At 37.8% G+C, this 20,483-nt stretch overlaps 2 protein-coding genes and 2 long non-coding RNA genes across 5 annotated transcripts; 1 reads left to right on the top strand and 3 right to left on the bottom strand.

The window, feature by feature from the left end:
* Window positions 1-828: 828 nt before the first annotated feature.
* Window positions 829-10,483, bottom strand: LOC136261467 (glutamate dehydrogenase, mitochondrial-like). The gene is made up of 16 exons (XM_066055478.1): window positions 10,366-10,483; window positions 10,193-10,310; window positions 8,415-8,539; window positions 6,669-6,784; window positions 6,170-6,306; window positions 5,742-5,805; window positions 4,997-5,172; window positions 4,861-4,897; window positions 4,578-4,639; window positions 4,105-4,245; window positions 2,881-3,018; window positions 2,669-2,749; window positions 2,396-2,519; window positions 2,208-2,302; window positions 1,681-1,743; window positions 829-1,074 (listed from the first exon to the last, which is right to left on the bottom strand). The coding sequence occupies exons 2-16, from the start codon at window positions 10,304-10,306 to the stop codon at window positions 958-960; spliced, it is 1,590 nt and encodes a 529-aa protein (XP_065911550.1). The 5' UTR covers window positions 10,307-10,310; window positions 10,366-10,483; the 3' UTR covers window positions 829-957.
* LOC136261485 (uncharacterized) lies at window positions 8,927-10,006 on the bottom strand. The gene is made up of 3 exons (XR_010703924.1): window positions 9,795-10,006; window positions 9,609-9,732; window positions 8,927-9,557 (listed from the first exon to the last, which is right to left on the bottom strand). It is a non-coding gene; the product is annotated as an uncharacterized lncRNA (long non-coding RNA).
* Window positions 10,484-10,665: 182 nt separating the features above from the next.
* LOC136261470 (phosphatidylserine synthase 2-like) lies at window positions 10,666-17,950 on the bottom strand. Of its 2 annotated transcripts, XM_066055481.1 has the most exons (11): window positions 17,801-17,950; window positions 17,137-17,238; window positions 16,439-16,589; window positions 16,185-16,319; window positions 15,855-15,905; window positions 14,896-15,009; window positions 11,796-11,873; window positions 11,697-11,737; window positions 11,421-11,535; window positions 11,219-11,364; window positions 10,666-11,005 (listed from the first exon to the last, which is right to left on the bottom strand). In XM_066055481.1, exons 1-11 carry the CDS (start codon window positions 17,890-17,892, stop codon window positions 10,747-10,749), a joined length of 1,284 nt encoding a protein of 427 aa, XP_065911553.1. In that variant the 5' UTR covers window positions 17,893-17,950; the 3' UTR covers window positions 10,666-10,746. The 2 variants fall into 2 exon arrangements, with proteins under 2 accessions (XP_065911553.1, XP_065911554.1); XM_066055482.1 differs by lacking the exon at window positions 17,801-17,950 and having other exon boundaries at window positions 17,026-17,157.
* LOC136261480 (uncharacterized) lies at window positions 17,120-18,214 on the top strand. Its single transcript, XR_010703919.1, has 2 exons — window positions 17,120-17,993; window positions 18,111-18,214. It is a non-coding gene; the product is annotated as an uncharacterized lncRNA (long non-coding RNA).
* The last annotated feature ends 2,269 nt before the right edge of the window (window positions 18,215-20,483 follow it).

Below are 20,483 nucleotides of genomic sequence, written 5' to 3'. Positions count from 1 at the left end.
TTCCTTATGCCATCTTCTGAATCCTATAGTCAAAAAATAGCCGCTAGTGTTTGAACGTATGACACTGCCTTGTAAACACAACACTGTATGAGATGTTTCACCTAGAGCTCATCATAAAAAGCGAGGGAACCTAATACTACTGACTACCCCTCACTATTTTTTTTTTCATTATGAACTCTTGGTTTTACCTTTAACCAAGCATACATGGAGCTTATAATTATAACTAATCTGGTAAAATCTGCCCAAATATATATACAAATATCTTGGGTGTACAATACTTGGTTTTTTCTTGCTGTAAGTACAAGTTCTTATGATACTCACAACAGCAATCAGTTCACATTTTACTTCACTAAGTTATCGTGTGATCTACCAGTATCACATCAACTTCTTTGATATCAAGTATCAAACCCACTTAAAAGTAGTATCAATACTTTTGATAACATATTGCTGCTCATCCCTACCTAATAATTGTAAGGTATGTATATCATACTAGCAGGTACAAGGCTTAATAGCACTCAGATTTGCCAGTAAGGCTGTACCGATACCACATTTTACAGCCGATACCGATATCCGATATTTATTGTCTATTTCCGATACAGGTTTTCTAATAAACCGATATTAAATATTCAGCCGATACTTAATAATTGTAACCGATATGTATTATTGTGAAATTTAGCATAAGATTACATAGTATAATCACTATGGCTGTGTTGAACTTACTAAAATTTATTGTTCACAAAGTGTTTTCATCCAAAATTGTCTGTTTTGGGTTAGTGTATGTCAGTAATATTGGTATCAGTACAGCCCTACTTGCCAGCCTTCACTGGATTCTATCCACAATAATTCAATAATATTAAAGCACTCAATTAAATACAATATTATTCCTAGTCATCATGATATTTACAGTATACATGTAATATGTATATCTGTAATAAATGTAGTGCAGTAGTCACTGCATTAGAAGGTGATCCCAGCTGCGATGTATACATTATAGATCTTCTGTAAGGCACAGATATATGCTGCTGTCCTGACATCTAGTCCTAGATCATACTCCTTCACTGCACGCATGATTTGCTGAAACAGAATTATATGGTACATATCGACAAGTTGACAAGTGTACACAGTCAGTTCAACAGTGGAATGTCCATTAAACAAATTACTTGTGAACATTATGATGACAACCTTCACTATAATTATTACAACAATGCTGCTAAATAAATTCCGGGGGGGGGGGGGGGGGGGGAAGAGGACCCATTGTTATAGAGGATACTCCACAATTATAGTAATCTGGTCGACCAAGACCTGACCCAGATTAAAGTGAGTTATGTACTAAAACTCACAATTCATGCACTATTACTTGAATCTGTGTTATAATAAAGAACAAGAGCAAAAGTAATCATGTAGCTGCACAGTAACAAAGGTAAGCTGGTCCCACATAGTTCACATAACTTCCAAATATCTAGTATTATCTACAGAAAGGGTTACCAAAGTTTCAGTGTTAGTAAGAGCAAAGAAATCAATTTGTACAACTTCATCATTTGTCACCAAGATGCTACATACAATTAACACATAACACAGATCAGATCAGGATATTTTATTATCCAAGTTAACCCAAAACGTGACCCATTAGACCCAACTCAGTTTCAACTCAGGTACTAATTATATTAGAGTATATCGTACCTTAGCAGAACGTTCCATAGTGTATTCTAGACCTGAGTTGACTATATCCTTCTCAGATGCACCCTGTGTAGAAAATGATCAGCCTAGTACTGTTTTGTTGAGGTCAACACACAATGTATAAATCAATGAAAATACCATATCTGACTGGTCAATAGCCATGGCTACTATAACTTTAAAACCATGCTGCTACTATGTAAAGGCAGCTACTATCCGAGAGCGGCTACTATGGGCTTGTGTAGCAGCAGCCCATAGTGTTTATATGGCCTCATGAATGACTGACTTTGTTTAATTATAATTCAATACTATTATTTCTCTCAAAAATGCTGTATTCCTGGCTTAAAACAACTCCTTTGTCCAGTTTCTGCTTCAAACGTGTCTTATCAGCACATTCAAATACAAGCCACGGTTCTTACAATAATTCTAGGCTGTGGAACAGCTACTATCCGGGGGTGACTATTTATACAAGCTACAGCTACTAACCGGTCAAATACCCAAATGTAGTATACAATGTTACACTGAACACTCACAGCTATTCTGGACTGGAAATCAGGGGATGGGATAATTGGGATTGATCCGGCTTGGCCAGAAGAGAACTTTGCCTCTAAACTCTTCTGTACACTATCTGTAAAGTGTGTGCATATAAAAATACACATATAGCATAGGTGTACACTACACACACACAAAATATGTGCATATAGCACATAAACTGTGTTACCTAATAGAAAATAGTTGCTGTCTTTCTCATATTTAAACGTCAGTCTTCCATAGCTGACATGGTTAAGATTCTTCAACCACTCAAAGTAGGACACAGTTACACCACCAGCATTAGCATATAGGTCCTAGTAGGAAACAGCAATGTGTGTTAGAAATGTTCTCACTGGTATAGACAGGATAGCTAACCTACAATATGTAGCTATTTGATATACCAGTGTGTGCATATTATACACAACAATACACACACTACTACAGTACACATACATAGTCTTACTGGAATAACTAAGACGTTGTTCTCTTGTAAGATTCTGTCAGCCATTGGAGTGATAGGTCCATTAGCACCCTCAGCAATAATCTGTATATAATACAAGACAATCAATACTATATACACCATACAAACAGACTACTAAAATCAGGGACATGAGGCAACAGTATACAACAATTTCAACATGGAAGCAACTATGCACTACATCGCAATGTCATTACCTTAGCCTTAATCCTGTGTGCATTCTCTGTTGTGATCTGTTTCTCACCAGCTGCTGGTACTAAAATATCACACTGCTCCTCCAGCAGGTTCTTTGTGGTAGCAGCAGCTTTGGGGAACCCCACTATTGTCTTGTTTTCCTGTACAAGTAACACAGTACCACAAAAACCACGTACACTACAGTAGTATAAACAAAATAACATGTTAAGTAAGTGGTGTTACCATGTACAGTACAGTGATATATGTTTCTCTTATTCTAATAGCACACACAAACACTCTAATAATACGGCTACACTACAGTAGGTAGTCACAAACTACTCTAATAGAGCATACACAGGAAGTTAATTGCTATCAAGAAAGGACACAAGTCATGTATTGGCATTGAGTTCAGCCAAAACAGTCTACAAATTATTAGCAACATGTCAACACAGTTCATAGCATTGTTTTTCAACTTCCTTTAGTGACAAAATTAGTGCAAAAACGAATGCTAGAATTGAGCTTACGAATGTTTGAATGAAAAACTGCAGATTATTCGAATGTCTCTAATATTTACAACCCACAATCAAAACTTTTAACACATTGAATCTAAGGAGTAAGACCTATTGTTGTCAGGATATGCTGAAGTACTCTTTTATAGACAGTAAAGTGAGCGTAAACAGCAGCAAAGTAGTAGTTTTATGACTGTCACCAACCTCATACCTGGCATGCTAGCTGTTGTATGTAGTGTTTTTGGCTTCACTTGCATCTGAATGTAGAGAACAGGCTGTTAACTAAGTGTAAACAATAGCGAAGTACATGTTAACAACTTGACACCTGGCACGTGTGGTGCCCTGTAACATTTTAAACTGCATGTGACCTAATTATATACATTGGGTGCCCGCCCACAGTATTCTAATGTTATGGATTTGCATTCAAATGCTCCCAAACTAACGAACATTCGAATTTCAGAACATTCATTTATGCACTAGACAAAATCACTACAGCACCTTGTATACATTAACATAGCACACTAACTACTCTAATTGAACAGTCAGTTTGAGCATACTGTCAAAATGTGCATTATTTCACCCTATAGGACAAAACATGACGTGCTAGTTGTATTAAATGCCTAAAATCTTCATTAGGAGAAATCACATTTCACAAGCAAATTTTACATTCAGTGTACCAGGTTTTGATCTCCACTACATAACTACCACATGGTTTTACTGCACATCCATCATTCTTACAAGTTTGTAGTCTTCCAGTTCTTTGGGGTCAATGCCATCCTCCTCATTCCAAATACTGCCATCCTTCTCCATTACTCCAATCAGTTTAGCTCCATGACGACACAGGTACCTACAACTGTGCAGGCCCACATTGCCAAATCCCTACAGTAAGAGAATGCCAAACAGTCTATTCTATAGCAATACATAACAATTGTGTACTGTTTACAGAGGAACCACAAGTTGTCCAAAATTAAACAGTGAAGTGATTGTTCTATTAGAGTAATGAGTGTTCTATAAGAGTAGTTGAAAATTACATGAAAAGTTGGTAAAATACAATACTAAATTGTAGTCTTCCAGCTTCGGTTCAGATAGGCTCCACTGTACTTCTTTCTATCAAATTTTAGATATTACATTCTATTAGATACTCGTAAGCTCTGAAGTGTAGTGTAGTGTACACATGCCACATAGACTACAATTGGTTACATACACTTTACCTGTACAATGAAGGTCTTGCCACTGACTCCAGGTGTGGTGTTGATTTGGGAGCAATAGTCAGCTAGAGAAATGTAACATATGCACATGAGTACTGTAAATATGGAAACTAAAAACAGTTTGTGAAACCACTGACACTAACTGGTGTCAGGATATTCCGTATATGTTGAATTATCAAGGTGATATAGGTCACTGCAACACACACAAACACTACACTTACGTATGCATGCACGCATGAACACACACACACATATGCACGCACGCACGCACGCACACTACACTTACCATCACTAATGAAGCTCCTTATTGAATAGAAGACACCCTGTACAAATTACAAAACATAACATGTTACACACATTAGTGTTACACAGTACATGCCCATATCCAAACATACAGAACAAACACACATATACACACGTACCCTTCCAGTAGCCGAGGTCCTTCCATGAATACCACCCTGAGGGATTGGTTTACCAGTACAACAAGCATAGGCATTGATGTTTCCATGTCCAAAGGTCATAGCATAACTATCAGCCATCCAGCTCATCTCACGTTCACCGGTACCCATATCTGGGGCTGGAACATCAGTACCTGGTCCTGCAGGGGATCATGCGAGATAGTATATCACATGAACTGCTATACGTAAGATCACAAAAGCTCTACACAAGATCACATGAGCTCTATATGAGATCACATGAGCTCTATATGAGATCACATGAGTTCTCTCATACTCCTTAAGATGACATTTTTCTGAATATTATGAAACTTCTACTCCCACAAATTGATGACATACAAAAACTTCCAAGAAACTTCCACAGTACATTCTGGTACATTCATTGTAAGGGTCATACACTGGGTGGCTTCTATTGAACCATTTCACATCCTCACATACTCCATTACATTGGAAGTTACATGTTAACAATGATCATTTATGGGTAGAGGAAGGATGTTTATTATAAGGTATCCTATTGGTTGCTTCTCATGGGACATTGCCTTTAGGGTTAGCTAACATACAAACTAGTGTGAGGGTTCGTTGGTGATACTAGTGTGAGGGTTCGTTGGTGATACTATGTACAATACTACATATCTGGAGCAAACAGACACATATTACATGCACACTACAAACGTATGTACACACACGTGCGTACACATGCAAATATACACACCTATAAATCCTTTCTTTGCTAGCTCCATAGTAAAGCGTCTGGTGATCTTCTCCAGTTCTCGTTCCTACAAAGCAAACAATAGTCATCATACATATGGCACTGAATGCCAATACTATCATCAGAAATCTCCTAGCAGCGAATATTTACAAGTGGCCATGTGCACACAGTGTCTATACAGTAAATGGACACATCAGTTACACACAATCCTGCTCATCTGCCTTTCTATTAGTATTTGTACTTTTTATTTTTCATGTTTTTAAAGTGATAGTAATCATAACTGGGTGTGCTGTACAATTACATGTACAGAAATCCTACAAGTTGACCCTCAAGGTGACAAGTGTTGCAATAAGTCCCTTAGAGCACCACCTCAAGAATATTAACACACAACACTTTATGTAGTGATATTGCAGTACTAATGTACAACTAACAGTGTACTGTAATGGGTCGATCTGGATGCCAGCTTTAGCTCCTCCGAATGGCACATCAACCATAGCACACTTGTAGGTCATGAGAGCAGCTAGAGCCTTTACCTCATCTTCGGACACGTCTAAACTGTAACGGAGACCTGACATAAGGGAGAAAAGTGCAGCATGTATCAGAGTGTGTATAAAAATGCACTACATGAACACACACACACACACACACACATGCGCACACAAAAAGGCTTCAGCTGTCACATACATGGTCATGCCCATCCAAGACACTGGGTTGCCTGTACATTACTACTCAGGCCCTACCAAATACTCCTGGAAGCAGGACTAAAGAGCTGTACCATCTATGACACTCAGGTGAAGATATGGACACCCTCAGTCCTGTCATCCATCATGTGAGACATGGAAAATTACCAATGGAATTAACTCCCAGGTAACCACTGACATACGCACACACAAAATATATACTCTATATAATATACACATGATATGGTACCTCCTTTAGTAGGGGATCTATGATGTGAGTGCTGAGCTCTCCACCCAAATATGGTATTCAGTTCACCATTATCACGACGTAATGGAAATGCAATTTGTAGCACATTATTACATGGCCTGTACACAACACACGCATATACTAATAACAACATCAGGTACTACTTTAATAACACATTTCATGCATAGCCCTGTTCTTTGTACATATGCTACTGCAATATATAATTCACAGTAAAACATGCCTTAGTGACCACTTGTAAAGAAAGGCCACCCATCTAAAAAGAACAACTTGCAGTGAATTCCCCAAGGCAGAAATTTATACAGTAAATTCCACCAGTTCTCTTGTCAGGTTCACAGCTATATAGTAAATGCAGCATGTCTGGGCTTAAATCACAACAGTATTTGCAATTTGCTAAAGTTTCGAATGAATTATGCATGTCTATATACCCTGTAACCAAAAGAGAAGCCCACACCAGTATTCTGATGGACCTGATGCTATCTGTTGCTCTGTGTGTGTGTGTGTGTGTGTGTGTGTGTGTGTGTGTGTGTGTGTGTGTGTGTGTGTGTGTGTGTGTGTGTGTGTGTGTGTGTGTGTGTGTGTGTGTGTGTGTGTGTGTGTGTGTGTGTGTGTGTGTGTGTGTGTGTGTGTGAGTGTGTCTGTGGTGTGTTGTGGTGTGTGTGTGTGTGTGTGTGTGTCTGTGTGTGTCTGTGTGTGTGTGTGTGTCTGTGTGTGTGTGTCTGTGTGTGTGTGTGTCTGTGTGTCTGTGGTGTGGTGTGTGTCTGTGTGTGTGTGTGCGTCGTGTGTCTGTGTGAAATGATAATACATGACTGGAGCTGTGAAAGTGGAAATCCACATATATACATACATCTTACCAAGAGTTTATAATGGGGAATGTAGGAGCCCTCCCCTCATTATAAATTCTTGATATTACAACAGCACTACACATCTATTGGTGATAAGCTGTTTCAATACTGACTTCTTACAAAGGTCATACTATCAAATTACCAACATCAGCTGATGCAAGCAGATTTTAACCACACAAAACAATGTGGTTACCTAGCAATGCAGTGGTAGAATAACAATAACCCACTTACTAACCAGTGAGTGTCCATTATCAAGCTATTTACAGAGTACCAGCATAGCAAATGTGGTGCACCCAACAGTCAATTTTATGTGGCAGTTTCAGTCTAAAATAGCCACCCATTATTTTTGAAACCAGCTAGCAAACACATCATTGATTATAGGCCACTTGAAATATACACTGAACATTGCTCTAAATAATGCCTGGTATTTCTATAACTCACCCATTAGGTATTGTCTAATTGTAAACATGATGCTCGAGGGTGGAGTGTTAAAGCAGATACAAACCTAATGTGCGTGATATAGTTGCAAAGAGAGCTTTAAAGCACTGGCTTATAACATGTTGGTAGCCTAGGATTAACAACTATCTCTTACTGTCTCAGTTAGCTAATACATGTACATTGGTTAATTTGGTTATTATAGCATTGATGGCCAGTGTATCTACATCAGGAATAAAAACATGGAGTGATCTTATTGTGTTCATTAGTTCTAATGCACTGGCAAATTCCCAACTTGATGGTGGCTGATTCTGCAGTGCTGCAGTGTATGGTAGCCTTCCCAGATTAGAAATTACAACTGCTTTATTATAACACTCCTTTGATATACCCAAGCACTATACTACAACTATAGACACACACATTTCTCAAGGTGCACATAGCTGTACAGTACCTTATCAAGTCAAATACTCCAGTGACTTTCCTTTGACGTCGTTCACTGTCCCTCTCCTCCTTGTCCCGAGATGTCATCTTTTCAACAATGATGTCCTCAGCCTTTTTGGCAAATTTCTCCACCATCTAGAGCAACAAGAAACTGACATTAAAACATGTTACAATCCAGTCGTCACCCATGCACCAAAACTTTTAACACAGCGTGAGCAAATGACATGTATTAAGGCCAGTATTTACCCAATCGTACACTACGTTGCAAAAAGGCAAATAGCAGCTGAGGTAGCAGTGAAATGGCAACGTGATGAAATGATTTGTCATTGCTCTCATTCTCTGCCACTGTCAATAACACATTATTTCAATATAAAAAGATATGAACTGACCAAATACACATCACTTATCACCACTACTATACAATGCACAAAACATGCAGGACTCAGTATTGACTACATGAAACCAAACTGTTCCATGATATACGAATACAAGAATTAGCAACAAGAAGTCTGATTCCCAAATTTCTCTGAAATTACTGACAATTGTATTTATAAGCACACACTATATACAATATACTGTAGTAGTTCCGTAAATAGCTCATTGGTTGTGTAACTGTTACACTTGACTGACTATCATTGTGATCGTAGTTCATAGGTTAAAGAATGACACACCCCCAAGGTAGTGTCAAGTGTACAGTACTACAGTGTAGGCTTATCTGCAACTAAAGTCAAAACCAAAAAATTCACTTTGATCTTTGGCTCCTGTTGTTTGACTTTTGTGACAAATACTTGTACTGCAGTATTGTGGGTCTCAATTCTTCATCTTGATTGTCAGCAACTAATCCAATTGATTGATTACATCACTACTGCAGTGTATGTTATTTAATTACATCACTTCTGCTATTTTATGCAGATATTAGTACAATAGTTTAGTCTACCAACAAAAAGGATTAGGTATTTTCATAAAGTGTTTGTTTGTGGTATAGGATACTACCTCGTGATATCCCTCAAAAGCTGATGTTCCCTCCACCACATGAATTTGTTGAGACAACTGGGGACTTGGTGTGCCACACAACCCTTCACCCTTTTCAGCTAAGTCTTCCATCTATTCTATCGTGACTCTACTGTTTGTGTGTGAGTGCCAGTGACAGGATCTACAAAAGCAGCAAAGTGATTCACTGTAGAGTATGAAGGTGATCCTATACAGTTATATTCGTCTGTGTGAGCCACATGAGAATTGTTAATAGGCAAGTGTTGCAGCATCACTTTGCTGGACTATCTCTCTATGCACCCAAGAGATACATCAACATTTCCCAATAGTGTGTTATCCTGTGTACGTGCATATAAAATTTAGATCATTATGTTGAATTTAGTTTAGCCACATGCCTTACCTAGTATAGTCCATATGTTTGCGCCAATGATTGTGTGATGCATTTGAGTATTAATACATTGAATACCATCTAGGAATGAATACCATCTAGGAAGCGATGTATTATAGCATGCACTGCAGAAGTGATACTCATAGGTGCCGTATATTCCAACTTATCTCTAATTTGGGGCCTTGACCAATGAGTGCCCATGTTTCACTTTCTTGCATCTCCTTGATTACGACATATTAGCTCATTAAAAGTTATTCACTGAAAGGAAGAATTTCCAGTGAATAACTTGCTGAAATTAGGCAATATATTATACTGTAAAATTCAGGAGGAACATTTTCTAGAACCATAAACATAACAGGCACTGTGAATATGCCTCTCCATAACCCAAAATTAGCCTTAACAATACTTACTCCGAAGAAAGGCGGGTCATCGTGTTCAGCAGCATCACTAGAAGACAGCCTACACGTCCACTGCGGGATGAGTAGACTTGGTGAAACTTTGTTACGAATTCCAACTCGCAGCATCTTCCTGTTGAGACGAAATACTCACGGAACCAGTCCACGTAGAAATACACGTCGCTTACAATAACACTAACACAAAAGCGAGGCAGGTCAGAGGGCAGGAAATGGGAACGTCAAGGGAGTGAGTCACACCACTAAATATGATTTCAAATTCCGCTAAATATTTCGTAAATTACAGGTACATATCATTAATTACATTCATCACACGTGACCGGATTTGTGCACATCCAATCCACGAACCATATCGATAAAAAACATAATTCTGAACTTTTCCTGTGGCATCAATGCTCACTACTAACCAAATTTCAATAGCCATTTCCAATCTGAAGTTATGTGTCATCAGAGTTGGTAAATTGGATGTGTGTGGATGACCATTAATTTTCATTGATAACACTGTAATAAAATAAACTCAAAGTCTAAATTATACCTATAATAATGTTTTGTTAATCTTCTTTTATTCTGAATAGCTTCCTATAGCGAGGGCCCAAGATTGGCCAGTCTTTGAATGGAAATGTGAAATGCCAGAACACCCAGATTGAGAAGCATATGAAGGTTACAGCCCATGCTACACAAATATGATAAGGTATCGGCAGTGTGATGGTCTCCCAACCAAACTTCACCACTATCAGTACTTCAATAGCTAGAGCAGCCATCAATATCCAGGACTGTCGACCAATTTTACAATTAGGATCATTGGGATCACTACAAGTGAAAAAAATACATCTTAAATACTCTAATAAAACAGTCAGAAACGATATCCATCTCAATTCTCTGAGACATGAAATTTCAGGGTGTAAAATGCACTTCTGCAACAAACTTGAAGGAATGTATGTGAACATTTAGTACCTTGATTGTCAAGGTATCAGGGTGTCCCTAAATTGAGATGTTCACTTCCGATGCATACAAACAACTTACGTTGTCTTTAAATAAGTGTATCCCTCATGTACTGCAACAGCAGCAGAAAATCCATAGAACAGTTCCCGGTAGAAATTTAGTGTATGACTGGGTGGGATCCATAGAACTGTCTTTAAATAGAAAACATTCAACTCTTGTAATGTCCACTAGAAAAGATGAAAAATAATATTTTATCACCATCATCATAGGTAGATTGACTTACCAAAAACACTAGAAAACAAACTAATAAAAAATTCTGGAAAGAAGTTGTGTATCCCCACTCAAATGACGTCCATTTATAAGGCGTGAACTGTCCAACCAAACGCTTCATCTTACCACTAAAAGTTGCAAAAATAAATAATTTTTTTTTAAAAAAACACTTCAATACTACAAAACAGAATCTCTTCAGAGGAAATTTCAAAAATGGACAGTTATGCTAAAAAGCTTCTATATAATAAGCACCTAGTTGTACTATTAAGGACAGTACATAGGCACTTACCGAAGAGATGGTATTTTCCATAAACCTGTCCAATGGTATTCCTGTACAAACAAATCAGCATCTTACACTAAAGCTTTCAAATGATCTGTATAAATATACCTTCATAGAGAAATATTTACAAGTGAGCATTCCTAGCCAAATTCCCAGTCCATTGCAAATTATGAAATCCATTATCCACTAGAATAGAATACAAAGTCAATTCACACAATGTCCATTAACACTTGTCACAATAAAAGTCAGTGTCATCGTGTATAACTTAAATAATTAATGATTCTGGTCAAGGTGAAGGATGAGGAAAATTTATTTCAGCCAGAAGTGGTGAGGTTCTTGCTTCCCTTTCCACACACCCTAATTAAAAGTTAAAATTCTCTTATACAGTGAAACCTTGTTATGGGCCACCTTTGGGACGGGCCCGGTGGTCTTATTAATGAAAACTTCATTAATCCGGCCATAAACAAAGTGGCTTAATCATCAAGGTTTTCAACAACGCTATAGTTGCTGTAACAGCTATATATGTATACTACAGGTTTCATCATAATGCACAGATAGAATTATTTATTACTTGAGGCATAATGGCTGCTAAAAACATGAAGCACGTTGCTAAAACTATTGACATAGCTTTTGGCAGGCCCTACTCAGGAGCAGCAACTTTTGCAGTGATACGTTGAATGCCTGTATCAGCTGGCCCCTTTATTGAGGGAATATTGTGTTAGTTTTACCAGTTTGGCCCTGCAGTATGAGGCCACTGGCCTTATTTATGAGGTGGTCCTATTAACAAAAATTAAATCAATGGAATAGTATGGAAGATACATCTGGACTTTCTGGACCTGGCCACTATAACAAGGTGGCCTTATTAATGAGGTGGCCACTAAGTGAGGTTTCACTGTACTAGTTTGTTTACTTTTTTGTAACATAATTATGACTGGTGAATCACTGCATACTGCATTAAGAGAAATAATGGTACTAGACAATATTTCTTTCAATTACTGAAAGTGAAGTGGCTATATGCATTATTTTCAGTAATGTTACCGCATTCTGATTATGCAAATATTTAATTGCACTAATTATTTGACTAATGAGAGAAATGCTCAGTGATAAAATGTCTTCTGACAAAAATAAAATATTCTAATAAAGCATTCACAATTTCTAAAAGCTAATAAACACCTTGGTCTCAAAAGAACCCTGGCAAAACAGGTCACCTCTCAAACAAGGACACTTCCAAGGATGTCTGAAAGACATTTTCTAAACATTCATAAGGTCTGACCCTTTTTTTAACATTAAAAACAACAGGCTACATGCATGCAATTTTAATAATATTGCTTACCATGTACCACATAAAAATGCTGTTGTCCTATAAATTTTTAAACTAGGCACACGCCCACAGCAGGCCAAAGGTCGGCTGTGCGTGCGCGCCTGGTTTTTCAGTTGGCTGTGGGCACGCTCCTGGTTTACTGAAATAGTTTTCGTAAAAACGTGTGCGTGTGTCCTATCTACCTATGTTTGTTGTCCATACGCACCCACGTGAGCAAAAACGTTAAAAATGACAGACAGCATGTAAGAATTGAAAGCTAAATTAAGTCTGTATTAAACTTCCACACACATAAACTTTGCTCTGAGGTGGTTTCTTCTCGGCGGTCTGAAATATGGGTATGGCGACTCTTCATATACTTCTTGGACGGTCTTCCCTTTCGGTTTTATAGACGTTTTACAACTTTAAAACAACAATGAAGGCCTCTTAGGCTACCAGAGATAACGTATCCTTCGAGTTGAAAGGGGGGCATTACCCATACTTATGCGAACAAAAATGAAGGGCAGCCTCGAGGCTTTCTCTATACAATTCGCACGATAGACACACTATAAAACAGTTGAGAAGATACTTCTGTGCATAATTTGTAGTTTAAAGTGGTTTGTTATAGTTACGTTTCCTTAGCAGTGCATAGCAACGTAATTACCGAATTACAAAATACATTGAACTATATCCCTGTAGAAGAGCATATCGTGAAGTTTGAAGTTATGACGTAACGACAAGATGTTGTGGTTTGAGACGTATGGGCAGCCGTAAAAGTGCAAGACTTGTTAGCACTGTTTCACACTCGCGACGCTCAGGATAGTCGTGTTCGCGAATGGCCTAGCAAGAAACGCCTACGAAGCGGTCTTAACCCATGAAAGAATGATTGCAGCTTGGTGAGAAACGCTTACAGCTGGAGTTAATTTGGTTGCTAGCAATGTTGTTAGGTACGCATTCAATCAATACCATGTTCAACTAATGACATTAATTATACAAAGAAAAATGGGCGAACTCAGAAGTGCTACATCATAACCTCACGATACACCCTTCTACAGGGGTATATGAGAGTAGGACACTCTCCTCAGTATATGTGACCGTCTCAGCAAAAACCCGACTTGTTCGCACAATTAAAAATATTATTTTTATTCGCTCAGCATTATTGGCAGTGTCCAAGGAATGGATCACCAAGGTTTCAGTCTTCTGTGGTGTGTAGTTTTGAATTTATAGCACTAGACAGTAGGAAGAGTAAGATAATCGAATTGTACAGCGACCATACTGGAAATAAACTACAGGCACTTACATTCGCAGTCATAACTTCCGTTTGGATTAGTCTACAATGTTGCAATTTGACTTAAAATGTTCACCATGGATCAACACATTAGTCAAGATATAGTGTTAGCCCTGTAAATGCTTGCGCATATGGATATGAAGGCGGTTTGGTAGAAGAAATGATGACGATCTTGTTACGTTTACCGCATCGTAAACAAACGCACGTGACACGCATACCGTTGACATTACAGAAACGAAACAGAGATTTTCGAACTCCCCATGAGCAGGCGAATAAGATGATACATAGTTTTAATCAAGTTGAGTCTTCCTTCTTCGAATACTGGACTGATAAAAACTTGCGTATGTTTCTTTGTAGCATGCGTAATTTTACGAAATATTTTAAATTTCGTTTTTCTCAATATGCATGCTTGTGTGAACAAGTCGGGTTTTTGCTGAGACGGTCACATACATATTATGAACTCTTGCTATCAATAATATCTATCACATGAATATAAAGTAAATTATATAGTTACAATGGGATGGGCTTGGGTACCTGGCTTTTATAAGTAGCACAACATCAACTTGTTTAGCCACATTGTATAACTGACATGCAATTAACTGTTACATTTACTAGTGTCTCACATGATCCCACCAACACTCAGCAAAATTTGGCAGCTGCGACTCCAATGTGTACTCCATCAACTCAAACAGGAAACTAATAATGTTGAGCAACCAAACATCACGAAGAATTATCCCCTACAATAACAAGGACATCATCAACTCACTTCTGTATGTCAACACTTAAAAGAGGCAGTTTAACTATTTCTTTAATGATACATTTAACAGAGTACAATATTGCAGATTTTATTTCCATTTAAATATCCTGTCACTTGTGTGATGCTGGAATAAACCAAAGTTTCAATCCTCCACAGAGCCACCTTTCAACTGAGCTACCTTTTAAACAGACTGGAAATCTTCACACCCAATGTAAGGCCGTGCAAAGTTAATTATATGTTTCTGGTCCTACTATTTCCCCAACATTGACTAGGTGACCAGGCCTTTTTTTTTTTTTTTTTTTTGATGCGGTACAGTACATGGAATTTGCAGGCTATAGGGAAAAACAAAGTTGATGTATAAAGTTAGTGCATCTTTATAAGAAAAAAGTGTACAAGACAAAAACTTTTCAACATATACAAAATATTATAAATTATTGTATGGTGATTGTGCAATTCATTCAGCAAAAAAAATGACCAGGAAGGGAACCAGAAACATACAATTAACTTTTCGTGGCCTAAGCAACTTCAATTAAATCTTGTGTACTAATACCACACTGGCGGACACATGTACTAATACCACACTAGCGGACACATGTACTAATACCACACTGGCGGACACATGTACTAATACCACACTGGCAGACACATGTACTAATACCACACTGGCGGACACATGTACTAATACCACACTGGCGGACACATGTACTAATATCACACTGGCGGACACCGTGCAATTTTAAATGGAAGTGAAATCTGCAGTAACTTAAGATCTTGTTCTATAATAGCCTCTAACTATCACACACATGTGCTACATATATTTCTCACCTTTGCCCACCAGCCGATTGTATGGCAGAACACAAACACATCAAATTTTATCTGTAAAAGAAAAGTAACAACAGACAATATCACAGTTATACGTCAGTGTAATACTAAGTGTGTGCAGTCAGTGCAACTACTACTACTAAACAGACAATTTGGCGACTAGTAGCAAATCAAAGGAAAAGTATCAGTACAAGGTGAACTACATGGACACAGCTAGATTTGCTAATATGTAAGTCAGCTATAAAAATGCAAGCATCCCCATTGAGCATAAATTATTTAACGAAAACTAAAGAAAAGTTAATACTATCATTTCACACTACAAATATTACACACCATCACATTATGGAAGGTACCCTTGGGGTTGCCTGGTGTATATATACTACAGTCTTCAGCATATGACAACTCCTCCAGTGGAACACCAAGTGAAGGGTCATACAGGCGGAGCAACTGACGAGCTGAATCTGCCGTCTAAAGATGGAAAAGAATTACGAAATATCTTTTTATGATTGCATGGCGCATTGATCAGTACATAATTGCGTGCACAAATGTACCACACACATACACACGCAAACACAGACACAGTTTACCTGGAACAAGATATATATCAACATCAACACATATAATATACTAATACACAACACTAGTCGCCATAGGACAGGATGGGGCCTGATGAATGGTCCATCTGGCATGTGAATGATCCCAATTAACAAGAATATGATGATCACAGCAATAACACCTCTGTAACAATAACACCATACGTCGTCAATACACAAACGAGTCTCTGCAGGTGCATGTGTTCAAATACATAATATATAGTACAGTGCAGCTCCTCTATTCTGGACACCTTAGAAATAAGGATCACGCTGAAAGAGTGATGTATCCTAATATTTCAGTGCTCTAGATGAGTCTACATTAATACAAAAGGAATCATGGACCAGCATCCTGATGTTTAAACCATCTACATAGGGGTGGACACCTTGTAATAATCAGGACAAAATCTGCAGTCACCAGTCCACGGTCCATATGAGTTCTAATAATATAGGTCGTTTACTAAATCAGCTAGTTGTAGATACACAAAGGCCAGAATCTAAGACAGACACACAGATAATGTAGGTTGCTAGGATACAGCAGTTTAAACTGTGTGTACTACACAAGGTTTGTTGCTATGTACTACCTGTGATTGTAGAATGATGTCAACAGGCAATGGATTCCCAACTCAGCAATAAAGGAGTAATGTAACACAGAACACATACACTAGTACAGTCTCGTAGTGTGGCCGGTTTACCTCTGATGGTTATAGGAGGGGTCTTGAGGGGTGTCCTCCATAAAACTGACATAACCCAACACACAACATATTACTAATAATGCTGTGAAGGTGTGAGCACGCCTGAAGAGGGAAACACACCAGTGTTAAATTTTATACATAAACGAGGCAGGCTAGCAGTATGCATTGTAATCGTGACATATTACTAAGAGTATTGAGTTAATATTATGAGCTCTTGATATTACATATTACAGATGTATGCATGTACATATATAAAGACAGATGGACAGCACAATAGAGAAAGGTAACTAGAAAATGAGCAAGGACAGATATCAAAAATTATTGTGGTTACATTTCATGACGTTTTCAATAAACCTCGAAGCAAGATCAAGGTATCACTTCACTGCAGCTATTCCATAATTTTTCAAGAGTGTAATTTACACATTAACACCTTTCTGAAGCTTGGATACAAATACTAAATATCCTCTCATGAAACAATTCCTCTATAAATCGGTTCTTGGATATCTAATACCGTATATCCCTGTTCATCGTAATATCCTAAATTTCTCTTGCTATATGCTGCCCCCTCTTGCAACACAATACGCATTTATGCAAAAACCGTATGATTGACACCTACCAACACCTGCAACTGCAGCCAACCATGCGGGGTGCTATACTGACTCACCAAAAGAATGTGTACGTTCCATCATCACTAAACCGCTGTGGCGAGGTTGTTCGAGGTGGATTATTGACCGGGGTAGTCACAGGCCCGTCCATATCTCGTGATGGTGCAAAAGCAATAATTCTAATTAAAGCTACCTCTCCTTCTATTGGACGCACGCGTCAACGTGCACGAGGATACGAATCCATCAAGAATGGTAAGTGTAGTCTTTGTTAGTATTCTAGGAAGTGTTTGTGCAGTCTCTGTATGCGTTTCTTTTTGTATTCGTCCATGGCAGAGATGTTTTTAGGTTTACTGAGTGTACTTTTTGTAGGCGTCTCATAAAACTTTTTTGATAAAGAGAAAACTGGCTCGTAAAATGAAGCAAAACAGACCCATCCCGCAGTGGTTTCGTATGAAAACCGGCTCTAAAATTAGGTAAGAGTAGTTGGAGACTTGTATCTTAAAGTGGGGCGTTAAATGGAATTATTTGCAGATACAACGCGAAGAGACGGCATTGGAGAAGAACCAAGTTAGGAATATGAACAAACTTTTTTGGCACTTATAATTTGTGCTATAAAATTAATGTGCAACTACAAATTGATCACATTTGTGTTCTGTACTTCTAAATCATACTGTTAATGTATGCATACGAAGGTATACAAGGTTTGCCATGCATGTGATACTCAAGGTGACAAGTCTTTCTGAGTTCTCACCATATCAAATGCATGGATGTGTTTTGAATGAGAAACTTTCCAGTTTGAGATCAATCCCCACTACTTTAAAACTTGAACCCAAGCCTTTGGGTCAACGTTCAAGGCCTTAAGAGGCAGGTGGCTGTGCAAGATTGGTTAGTGTATAAAGGTGGTCTTTCCATATGCACTACTCAGTGTTGGGACAGTTACTTTTTACAAGTAACTAGTTACATATTACCCAAAATAAAGTAACTATAATAATTATTATTATTATTAATGCTTTACAATGCAACATACAATTACAATTATACATGTGTAGGTGGGTATAGATGAAGAAAAAGTTGCATTGATGGTCTGCCAGCAACCTGTGCTGGCAGCCGGGAGTTAATTAAACTTATGTAGTAAAGTTAATTGTCAGTCCAGAATCATAGCACTTGCTGCATCTACAGCAGTAATGATAGGTGCAGGGATTGTCAGGAGAGAAATTTGTGGTGAAGTGTTGCCATAAATAGTTCTGAATAGTAGTTAATTAAACTTATGTAGTAAAGTTAATTGTCAGTCCAGAATCATAGCACTTGCTGCATCTACAGCAGTAATGATAGGTGCAGGGATTGTCAGGAGAGAAATTTGTGGTGAAGTGTTGCCATAAATAGTTCTGAATAATATTATATTACTTTGTGTTAAGCTGTCATGTGAAGCTACCACCTTACCATGTGACATGATTGCTGTTGGGCAATGTGCAAACCTTGGTTGGTTATAAGTAAGAAGCTAGTGAACAAGCTTCATTCAGTAGGCTTCATTACTTGATTGTGGCTAGGTGTTACTCAGTGGATTACTAACGAGATTAGTAACTTCATTACTTGTAGTAATAATATATTATGTAATATAACTCGTTACAGTAACTATATTACTTTGGAAACGTGTTACATTTGTAAGTAAATTATATTACCTGTTTTATAGCATATTTCTTTATATTACTTATACCACAAAGTTATTACATAACGCGATACCCCCAACACTGGTGCTAATTAAGCACTTAGTTTGTGTATGTAGTTATACACTTGATATCATTCATGGTCTGGAATTGTAAACATTATTTTAAGGACCTCATTATCTCCCAAAGATCAAAGGATTTTAATTTTTTTTTTTAATTGTATAGTTACAGGCACAATAAGTGCTTGAAAACGTCAAGCATAATGCTGTAATAACAGGCAAAGTCAAGGCTGAAAATTTATCTGAAAATGCGATCCAGGAAATACTCTAATAGAACAGTCAATATAGAGCAATCTGCAGGTTAGCAGTTTGTCTAGACTACTCAATCATAGTAGAGCATAGACTAGCTGCTGACTCAACTGGTTTGCACTACACAAATAAACTGATAATGAATGTACATTACAAATAAACGTGTGTAATGATGAACTAGCAGCTAAGGCACTTGCAGATACTTCCCAGGTAATCGGTACAGCCCTTTTTATTGTCAAATTAAGAATTGTAAGTGTGAAATGTTAGTTAATGTGTGCATCACTGTCTTGTGATGCCAAGGGTGTAGCCAGAAAATTTTAGGTGAAGCATGATAGTTCTATTGAAGGAGGTGACTGCTCTATTGGAGTACCTTGATCTTTTGCAGTACTTCATTCAAATACAATTTCCTAGCTTTTACCAAGGCAGCTACCTCAAGTGGTAGCTATGCCACTAGATATAGATTATCTAACCAATCGACAACATGTTATAGCATATTATTATTACATTATGAAAATATGTGAACACAACAGTTCAACAAACAATGCACAATTGAAGGGGCCAGCGGCAAAAGGGAACAAGTACCATTTTAAAATTTAGGTGACCACATAGTGGGCATTAAACAGAATTTTGGGACATAATTGAATTATTGTAATATTTGCTAAAAAAATCAATTTGAGGCTGCCATGAACTTTTAAATTCTGTTATTTACTTAGTGACAACATTATTCACTTGGCTATATACTACACACTATAACATGTGGTATAGATGAA

This window comes from Dysidea avara, chromosome 7, assembly GCF_963678975.1.
Source record: "Dysidea avara chromosome 7, odDysAvar1.4, whole genome shotgun sequence".
NCBI lineage: Eukaryota > Metazoa > Porifera > Demospongiae > Dictyoceratida > Dysideidae > Dysidea > Dysidea avara.
Note: the sequence above shows the minus strand (reverse complement) of the source record. Positions and strands in the feature narration are given on the sequence as shown.

What these genes read in the sequence shown, in the direction of transcription:
- LOC136261467 (XM_066055478.1), bottom strand. Translation starts at nt 10,306, where the DNA reads ATGCTGCGAGTTGGAATTCGTAACAAAGTTTCACCAAGTCTACTCATC. An exon ending in GGAGTATTTGACTTGATAAG is followed by an intron (nt 6,785 to 8,414) that starts GTACTGTACAGC and finishes TGTTGTGTACAG; the next exon opens with GCCATGTAATAATGTGCTAC. An exon ending in GGACCTCGGCTACTGGAAGG is followed by an intron (nt 4,898 to 4,996) that starts GTACGTGTGTAT and finishes TAATTTGTACAG; the next exon opens with GGTGTCTTCTATTCAATAAG.
- LOC136261470 (XM_066055481.1), bottom strand. Translation starts at nt 17,892, where the DNA reads ATGGACGGGCCTGTGACTACCCCGGTCAATAATCCACCTCGAACAACC. An exon ending in TGATATATATCTTGTTCCAG is followed by an intron (nt 16,320 to 16,438) that starts GTAAACTGTGTC and finishes TTCCATCTTTAG; the next exon opens with ACGGCAGATTCAGCTCGTCA. An exon ending in TGGAAAATACCATCTCTTCG is followed by an intron (nt 11,536 to 11,696) that starts GTAAGTGCCTAT and finishes TGCAACTTTTAG; the next exon opens with TGGTAAGATGAAGCGTTTGG.